The 10,449-nt window shown below is 34.8% G+C and overlaps 1 protein-coding gene across 3 annotated transcripts in view; it reads right to left on the bottom strand.

Annotated features, from left to right (window-relative positions):
* Window positions 1-4,942: 4,942 nt before the first annotated feature.
* The window catches only part of RTTN (rotatin), a 79,877-nt gene continuing 74,370 nt past the window's right edge, over window positions 4,943-10,449 (bottom strand). For all 3 annotated transcript variants that reach the window (XM_030265921.4, XM_030265920.4, XM_072924473.1), the window contains 4 exons: window positions 8,757-9,024; window positions 7,440-7,543; window positions 7,018-7,087; window positions 4,943-5,403 (listed from right to left, as the gene is read on the bottom strand). In XM_030265921.4, coding sequence (XP_030121781.4) covers window positions 5,321-5,403; window positions 7,018-7,087; window positions 7,440-7,543; window positions 8,757-9,024 — 525 coding nt within the window. In that variant the 3' untranslated portion in view covers window positions 4,943-5,320. The remainder of the gene's footprint in view (window positions 5,404-7,017; window positions 7,088-7,439; window positions 7,544-8,756; window positions 9,025-10,449) is intronic.

Genomic DNA, 10,449 nt, shown 5'->3' with positions numbered 1-10,449 from the left:
TTCACAGTTATTTGCCATTTATGAAAAACTTGGAAACTGCAGAGCATTTAATTGTATAGGCACTAAAGCCTGTTAGTAGTGGACAGGACTCACAGAATCATGAAATTGTTAGGGTTGGAAGAGACCTCTGAAGATCATGTAGTCCAACCCCCATTCACCAAACCCGAGATTCAGGAATACTCTGAAGCTCAGATAAATTAGTTTTAATTGGAAGCAACTAAAAGTTTTTATTCAGGTATTGTTACTCAACTGAGAAAGACATTGATCTTTCTGGAAAAATATCCTAATGGGCAAGAAAAACTCTTGCTGAGGAGTGAGTCACTCTCCAGCTGCCACAGCAATGTGATGAAGTCCTTCTGCGAATCCTCAGTTACAGAGTCCTAGAATGGAAATCAAGAAGAAAGACAATTTTCCTTATCCTGATTTGGTGAAATCACCTCAGAAGTGTAATCACTTTGAGCTTGTCTACAAGACTTTAAGCTTGTATTTATGTGATGAGCACTGCTATGCTGATGCTTGCATGTTGATTGGAGTTGCCCCAGTTGAGAGTGCTTCTCAACTCACCTAGATGTCAATACAGATGACAACTGCATTCTCTCAAAAGAGTTATTTTTGGGTTCATTTGTTTGTTTTGTTGGGGTTGTTTTGGTTCAGATACCAAAATGGTGTCTGAAGTCAGTGACAACCTGTGACACAAAACAGAAAATAAACTGAGGACCTATTACTTTGTTCTTAAACTCAATTAGGAGACATATCTAGACTAGCCAGAAAGTTCTCAATAACATGCATTTTATTACCCCTGGGTTTAAAATACAGACACAGGTGATCCTGTAACTTCCAGTACATTTAAGATAGTGGCCACAGGCTGAGGACATCCCCCCCATCTCCTTTTCTTTGTCTCTCTGAAGCTCTGCACTGCCACTTAAGGTTAGTGAAATATATTTTGGGGAGGGAGAGTATTCGGGTTTAAACAAATTCTCCCTGCTGCTGCTGACCTCATTTGTATTTCAACTCCAGGTCAGAATTCTGAAGATATTCTCAATTAGGAAGCATTACTAAAACTGAGTTTTTAAAGAAAGATCTGCAACAACAGTGGAAATTTGCAAGTCACATATGTGAACTAAATCATGTATTACCTACCATATATGAAGCACTGGGAATTGCCATCTTGTGCTCTGCTCAGCAAAGACTTACATGTACATAGTAAATGCTAAGGACTGGGATTTAAAAACACACAGATTTATATTATAGGCCTGTTGGCAAGCAATCAAGAAGCTGGAATGATGACATAACATCCAGATTGACCATTCAAATTAAGTCCATGTGCTTTGTTTATGAGGAATGAGGATATCTGTGAACCTAAGCCTGTAGGTTGGCTGTAAATTCAACACAGACTGATACTCCATTTTGGATGCATGAAAGCAGGTGCTGTAAAAATTCTCTTCCAGTGAAAATGCAACCAGTTTTCCATGTTGTCTTTTTTTTTTTTTGGAAAAGGTTGTGGTGGCTGGTTGGAGGAGGAGTAGAGATGAATATACCCTGAATACCAAACTCAATTATAAATCTCCTACTGCCTAATGTTCAGCACTAAAATATCAGTTATAAAAATAAAGATGTGCCCAAGAATAACTGGAACTGAGGCCAGAGGACACACAGACCCTCAATCATAGGGCCAAACCCTTATGTGTTACAACACAGGGAGACTAACCAGGTCTTAGAAATGCTCAGAGGCCACACAATTCCTGAATGAGGTTAGGTAATCACAAAAAGATGATGATGATGAGGTGATAAATGTAGAACATACATCTTCAACAGGGCAGCCCAGGAGCCAAGAGAGGAGCCTACAAGGTCCGCAGTGTTGTGAAATTGTATTTACAACTCCTTCTCTAGCTCAAAGCAATGGCAGCATGACTGCTATCTCAGCAGTGGAGCTGTGAATGATTATTTTAGGAGACATCTTGGAGAGTTGAAGGATTTTTTTTTTTTATGTAACCAGAAGAAACCTCAAGTGAAGTGTGCCCCCAGACTCCCCAGTAGACAGCAATCTTTGTGTGGCTGCTAACCATTTTTTTTCTCCCTTAGAAGACATTAAAATATTCCTCTGAAGGAAAAGCAGATCTGAGAAGCTGTCACAGCAGCTTCTACTTTACTGTGAAGGGAAATCCTTAAAAAAAGCTGGGCTGAAGTCTCAAGTATAGAAAACTCTCCTCCCCAGTCTGGCTAGTACTGCTGCCACAAGCCCATAATTACTGCAATTTGCAAGTTTGGTACGGAGGGGAATCAATGTAAAACATAATCCAGGGATGTGTAGTTACCGAGTGAGGAGAATCCATAAATCCAAATTGCTGGAAGAGCAAAAAATAGTCCCTTTCTCATAAATGAAGTATTTTTCCTGACGATTTTCAAGTAGACTTGAAAACCTATTACTCAAAGGTTTGAAAACTTCATCAGTAAGTCATGACTAAACGTCTCTATTTGCATGAACACACACAATCAAAATGAAATTATTTAAACTTAATCTAAAATATTATACCACTTAAGTGAAAATTATTTCTGTGAAAGTTTTGAACATGCACTAGATGACACATCCATCTTAAAAAAGAATCTGAAAGCTTTATTATTAGTGGATTTTATGCACTTACCTCTTCTGAATTTAATAACTTCTTTCTTGATTACAAGCTTATCATAAAAGATAAAGCAACAAAGTAAGAGCATGATATATCTGCAGTTAGTGCAAATGGTAATTGAATTCTCCTGAATAAGGATTTTCAAGAGACTCCTAACTTGCATGGCTGTGCCTTTTATTAGGGAAACTAGGTGAAAGTTGAATATTACCTTTTAAATTCTGTAGCTTATTTAGGAAATCTTTCTCCACTTTAATTGCTCTTTCCTCTGTAAACTAAAAAATTATTTTACAGTTCTTAGAATTTGAAGGTATTTAAGGGTTTAATTCTCTTTGAAAACACAAACATGACAAATACTCCATCCTTCAAGATAGATAGATCTCCAAAATCTGGAAATTAACTGTGAATTAAGTCTACATATGTAAATTTTTTTTTCATGAAGTTGATTAAGACTAAAGGTTATTGTGAGGCTATTTATGGTAGTCTAAGTGCCAGTGAACAGGAAATATAGGGTCATTTACATTTTATAACTCACTTCATTAACATGCAAGAAGGAAGGATGCAGCCACTCTGTGTTCCCAGTTTTCAACAGAAAATGTGACAGAAGGAAGTGCTATCTTTTAAATAAAGACATAAAGCGCTTTCCTTAATCTTGAAGGAGGAAAGCTTATACACAATATGAATATAGATTTTAGCCCTTAGAGTTTAAAAATTGTTTTGATTTTCCAGAATAGCAACACCACACATAAGTATTTACTTATGACATTGCTACAATTGCTTCCCACAACTGTAAATCGTTGCAGGATACTGAGAAAATAACTCATTTTGGGATAAGCACAGCACTAAGGCTTACTGTAACAACAAATGTATTAGCAATTTACCTAGATTTTTCAATATAAATAGTTCCTTCAAGAACAAGCACAGCTTAGTAAAATAAAAATGTTTAATAGAAAACAAGCATCCAGATCTTCTATGGCCTTATTATATTGTACTTGCACTTCATGGAAGTCATGAAACTGCAGCCCTCATTTTCCTCATGAGATCCATGAGAATTTCTATGCTTTGAATGAGCTCTTGCCATCCTTGCAGGAGTGGTTACCTCCATTAGAATTCATTTGGCATTGAGTGCTCTCATTTTTTGTCCTTTTGAAACAGAAACAATGACAAACAATCTGCATTCTGACTTAGTGACTGATTTATGAGAAAGATCATTGGGGTGAGTATGCTGAAATATAAGTCTCTGAAGAGACTTAGCACTTGGTAGTCTGAGGGGAAGAGACCTCACACTTGCAAGCCCAGTCAGCAAATGCTGACTTGCAGAGCTCTCTCCTCCCCTGCAGCTGAGTGTTCTGCAATAAATACCATGGGATGAGCATGACAGCATTTAACAACTGCTTTGCAAAATACAGTAATTATACAGTACAGTAAGTGGAAAAGAATCAAGGTTTTGTGGTCCATCCTTGTTCTTTGTTTGGTGGAGGGATGGGAGATCAGCCAATAATTACACTTCTAATAATGACTTAACCTAGCCATAAGCATCACACTTATGGTCAGCTGAATTATATCAAGTCACACATAAATTACAAGCACTGCTAAACAAATAAACCAAAATCCCTTCTGTCAGCAGAAAATACTTTCACCACCTGGTTAAGAAGACTAATTACAGGTAGACATGGTCTTGCTATAAGACATGTTATTTGGGTTTTGCTTTGAATTAGCTCACTTCTGACTCTGACATAAAATAAAAGCTTTCTGTGTTGAGGTAAACTAAAACACCCTGTCAGATACTCCAGAAGCATGGCCAGAAAAACATTTGTGCTCAGACAGCAAGTTGTTTTTTTTTTTTTCTCAAACTCTTTCAGCATAGAATACTGAAAAACTTAGAACAATAGTTATATAGTAGCACTTCAAAGGCAACACAGGCCCGGATAATGGTGGGGGGGGAGAGGGGGGAATTTTCCACAAGCAAGCAAAAGATTCAAAGTCTTCAGAAACTAACAAATTTTGACTCAAATATTTTCTACATTGTTGTAATGTAACTTAAATGGATGCACACAGCCCATATCCTGAATAAATAACTACATTAATATAACTGTCACCTCTAATATCAGCAATTGAGAGCTCTTTTAAAATTGTTAGCATCTTAAAAAACATGCAGCAATTTGAACTGAAATCTTCAAAACCACAACACACACCTTGCTGTTCTGCAGCTGTGTAACACACCACAATCGCCAACATTTTCAGTTTTTGAATCTGAGCATACACCGTGCACACTTGCAATCTTAAAAATTCCACTTCACTCACAGCAAATGCTGATCTCAGTTAAAAACCCATTTATTAAGAACAATCCAAAATAGAAAGTCTAATACTTTACAGGAACAATTTCAATGCATAATTTAAGAAAATTACTAATTTTTCAAATCTTTTCCCCTGTACATTCATTCTTCTGTGTACATACTTTACATAGTAGTATAATTATAATTTCCCATTGGGATTACAGTACAAACAGTTTGAACCAGATACAGTGCAATTTCTTTGGTTCAAAGTGAGAACTCCTCCCTTAAAGGCTTCATAAATTTCTTCCACAGCAGATCTGCTGCTGCCACAAATCTGTGCATCAGAAGTGCTTTCTTCAAATTTCAGGCTCTCATTGAACAAGTTTTTTAATTTCACCATGAAAAGTCAGCTGATGACCATTAACAATCAAGAAGCTGCACTATATTCTCTAAGCATCTTACATGGTAGGCATGTAGTTCATTTTCTTCTGGCTGGGGAGAACCTGAAAGGAAAAAAACCTCAAGATTTGAATTTCTAGTTGATTCTAAATACAAAATTACTTTTCCAAAGATTGCATTAAATGCCTTGCAAGAATTCATGCTGGTTTGTGACCTTAACCTCTGTATTAATGAGTAGCAAATAAAATACTTTTACTTTATGTTGCAAAGTCTATTGTGGTTTTGCCCTTGGGTACAACAAAGCAGGAAATGTAAAGTAACAATAAACATGTTGAAATATTTCCCCACATGTACTGAGAATAGCAATCTACCATTTTAGCCCAATTATCACTGTTAAGTGATTAAAGCTTTACAAGCACAGACTAGTTGAGACCCTTAATGCAGGAATATTTTAGTGACAATACTGAAACATATTACACAACTGTAAACTGTAACAATGCCAGTTGCATAAAATCTGTTATACTCCTTATTTTGATACATAAATGTTTATTGAGTTAAGAATCAATAGTTCAGTCTGTGACTTATGTTCTATAGCAGTACATAAATAAACAGGGATTAATGTTATGAGGTGCTAGTCTGTAAATGGTACATATTTCTACCTTGTTGATTCAATATTGTATTTTGAAAAGTCTCTGATCAGTGATAGTTCTGCTATAAGGAACAATACAAACTTATTAATATATTATCAGTGTATGAAATATTGTATTGTTATGTATAAGGATTGACTTAGTAAAGGCCGAGTTTGAAACAACAGTATACTCACAAAAGTACTGAATTTGGGTGACAGCACTGGAAAAAATGATGAGATATTCTATGAAAAATACATCTCCCCCTTATTAGGATATAAACAATGGTCAAAGTAGAGAGAAAGTTTGTGGTAGATCTGTTATGCAAATACTATGGAAACCTTGTATTACAAGCCCTTTAATCAATAAACCTATTTGAGTACATCTATAGAGCAATTTAAATTAGTGGGAAAGCTCATTAGCTTAAAATAACATTATCATGTCCTTTCAAGATTAGACTAACTTGATGTGACTAACAACCAATAAACCCATTATCATCTGCTGAAGTCCCAGATCAGTATTTGAACACCATCCATACTGAATGTTCTTCAGCTGACTCTCTTGTATTGCAGCCATTCAAACAAGAGTTATGTTCAGTTACTTAAGCAAAGATCTGAAGCTTTCAGAATGTCACTAACCCATGCCTGAATATTTTAATGTGGTAACAATGCTCTGTTCTGATCCGTTCCCTGTGTGGCTCAACACTCTGAGGCTGAGCACGGTTAGGCGAAGTCATTGCTAAAAGAACAATTTTTCTTATCACTAAATTTAAGATTCAAAGATTCACAGAACCGTCCTGTGAAAAGTTTTTTTATTGCAAGCATGATCAGACCTATGGTTCAAAACTAACCAGACCTAACCAAGGTTCAAAGCTAACATTGGTAATTACCTAAGGTCTTCACCTAAGGCATTTTTCTCCATCTCTATTTATAAGATTCCTAACCATAAACCACATTGCTAATTGTGATTTTAGGGACAGAAGTATCCTTTCAAAAACTTGTAGCCCAACAAAAACTTACTGTGGTGATATAAATTGAAACGCTTTAATAATGGAAAAATTAAGAATTGACATTAGGAAGAAGTAAGACCTACTTTTCTTCACTAAAGAATAAGCTTCATCTATTCTTCTCCTTATAGATGGATTCTTCAAAGTTACTTTTGCCTGTAGCACACACAAACACACAAAACACAATGAGCTTTCTTGCCCACATGACCACACTTTAACAGAGTTTAAAAAACTGCAATAATTCATCAGAGCATGAGATATAGGAATTTTTAGATTTAATATAACTGTATCACCATATAAACTGCATTTGTATAAGAAGTCACAAATTACAAAGGACAAACTGCTTCTATACTGTGTTGTTTAATCTCCCAGCCTCAGCAGCTACAGGATTAAAAGAAAACAGAATGACTATTGTAAACTTTATTATTATTTACTTAGAGATTACTGTATTGTTTACAGCATAAAAGTATAACATTACAGTTTTTTCACAGATTTCTCAAATACTAACCTTCTGATAGTTGTGAAGCAAAGCCCAAAGCGAAGCTGCTCCTATTCTCTGAACAGCAGGACTGTTACTTTCCAAACAGGAAGACAGTACTGCAATTGCTTGATCTAATGAGACAAATAAAAAAACATGAAACCAAATGCATCTAGAAAATATAATCAAGAGCAATGTAAATATATTTACATGCCTCAGTAGATTGATGCTTGAAGTATACTTATTTTTATGAGAAGTACTGGTATGGCAGAGGAATTACAGAAACTTTATTATCGATTAAATTTCAATATGCTCATAAAATCAGCACAGTACATTGAAAGAAGTGTTAAAAATAATACAGCAAAACAAAAACAAGTAATGCTAAAAAGTTAAGCCACCAGTAATAAAACATGAACATTATGTATAACTATCAGCTACGCTTAGGGACTAAGTAAGCTGTGAAACTGTTTTATAACTCCCAGTAGCCACAATTAGAGCCATATCAGGATGGATATTAAGATGTTTCTATTTCCCTTCATACTTATTATGCAGATGATTTGCAACCAATGAGAAATATTTGCCACCCCACTGTAGGTGCCTTAATTTTCTTGCATTGCTCTGAAGCCAAACTCTTCCACTTTGCTTCTTCACAACAGAAATTCATAGATTATGTAACTAAATAATGTATATTTAATTAAGGCAGTAAATCCACATCTTAGGAAAAACAAAAAGCATGGACACTATGGAAAACCTCCTGAGAATTTGAAATAAAGACAGGAGCATTCTCTCTGCAATTAAATGAGGGAAAGAAACATGCCTTCTACAAATAACCAATAAAAAAGTTCTAAACATATTGTTACATTAAACATATATGCTGTGACATTTTCTGTACATGACAGGACATAAAATAGTTTCTCTCAACGTTCATGATTTGCACAAGCTAAGAAAGTTTCGTCCAACTGAAAGATAGGAACTTCAGTTATTTCAAATTGACTGATACAAAGAATCCTTCAACCCTCCCTGAAAAACTAGCTGTTTGAGAAAATTGCCAAACTCCTTTCCTTCAAAATCTGTTATTATATCCAAATGATCTGCCTAACAATGAATCTTGATTTTCTTTTGAGAACTATTTATTTGGTTTTCCTTTTATTATGTATTACTGTAATTGTCTCTCTGCCAAAATATGTATTCTGTAATTACTTCTAAAAATTAATTTTTATAAATATGCTCTTCTAAATTACAGCATTGAGTTCTTGGTCAGTGGCCCAAACTGTCATGAAAATATAGTCTTCTGGAAGCCATCATATTATCAGAGAACAACAGTTTGCATACCCTTCAGACACTTACCATTACCTAATATCTTTGGTTTATTAGCTGGACTAAAACATATGTTATGTAGAATAAGAAGTGCTAGATGTTGGCTGCTCTTGTGCTTGTATTTACACATTTCAATGATCTGGTCTAAAAAGCCATTTATCTTCATAACCATCTGTTGTCCATCTTCTCCAAAAGATATGTTCAGTAGCAGCTTAAGCCAGAGAGTAGACACATTACCAGAATTTTTATTACTTCCTTTTGGCAATGAAAGAGATAAAAAGTTCTGCAGGAAGTTACTCTGTTAAAAGGGAAAAAAAAAAAAAAGGTTTTAGAATTTATAGTATTCCATGACTTGTTTGCTGCTGTTTGACCTTTCAATCTATATACTTGACTGAACACTAGTAGTATTGTTAAATTTAAACATTAAAGGCAACCCATTATTAGTCAGGGATTTTTGAAAATAATTACATATTAAAAAGAATCTGCTGCATAGTTTAAAAGTTAATACGGTAACATACATTTACTTCTATAATAATTTATGCAGTGTAGATACATAAAAGTTGATCCAACACAATTTATTTCTTTAAAGACTAATTCCCATCACTACATAAGCTTTTTGCTCTGCACTCATTGTTTCTACCCAAAAATAAGCTAGCAACATTTGAAGTGAATCAATGCATTACTTAGATAATGTATTCTTGATTCCTTACTTATTATTGCATGCTATTAACAAATGTTAAAGGTGTCATAGAATGTCTCGAGTTGGAAGTGACTCGTAAGAACCTACAGCACTACTCCTCCCTTCACTGACAGCCAGAGGAACGTCCTCTATTTTTGCAAGCTTTGAAGAAAAAGAACTGTGCATTCATATGACATACACTATCTCAGGCTTTGCCTCCACTTTAAGGAGATTCTGAGAAGACCAAAATCAATTCCCCTGTTGCAAGAGGGAGGCATTCTAACATAAATTCCTCTAATGAAAAAGTCCTTTACTAAATAATCCCAGCTCACTGAATCTTGACAATATATACAAGCATTTGGTTGAAAGCACGTAACCCAGCATACAAACTCATTGTGGTTTTCTTCATGTGAATATAATATGGGTAATTTAATTTTCACAGAGGGAATTGGTTATTCAGCATGGCTTACACTTATGAAAGCAGAGCCCAAGAGAGAAGGAAGTACTATCACTCTAGACTGAAACTCTGAAGAGTCTAAAACCAAAAACAATTCACAGAATACAACAGCTACTACAGAAGAGATCTCAAACATTTTGTTTCTATCAAAAAGTTTGAGTATTAGCCACTTTGCAATGGTATGACCACGCTTTACATAATTAGCATCATAAAAAGATCTATTTCTCCCTGCATTTCTAACAGGAAATTAGGTCCAAGAACAGAACATTGTTTATGGAGATCAAAAGAAATTTTTGCAATAAATAAATTATTATAAAAAATGCTAGAAACAAACACACTTTTTATAATTTCCACTGTGTTAGCTCATCATATCACTACTACAGTTGACTTTCTACATGGTCTATCTTCTTTTCTCAAGGTTTGAATTTATTTTAATGATCAAATTTTAAGGGAAACAGATTTTTCAGAGCACATTGCATAAAACAGAGTAAGGATCATTCTATATACAAAATATAAAAAGGAAAAGACATTACATATATTTGTGTAATAACAATTGATTTTATCCAACATCCAATCATTGCTTTTTT

The sequence above is a fragment of the Taeniopygia guttata genome, chromosome 2 (genome assembly GCF_048771995.1).
Source record: "Taeniopygia guttata chromosome 2, bTaeGut7.mat, whole genome shotgun sequence".
NCBI lineage: Eukaryota > Metazoa > Chordata > Aves > Passeriformes > Estrildidae > Taeniopygia > Taeniopygia guttata.
This window is presented reverse-complemented; position numbering and strand designations above follow the sequence as displayed.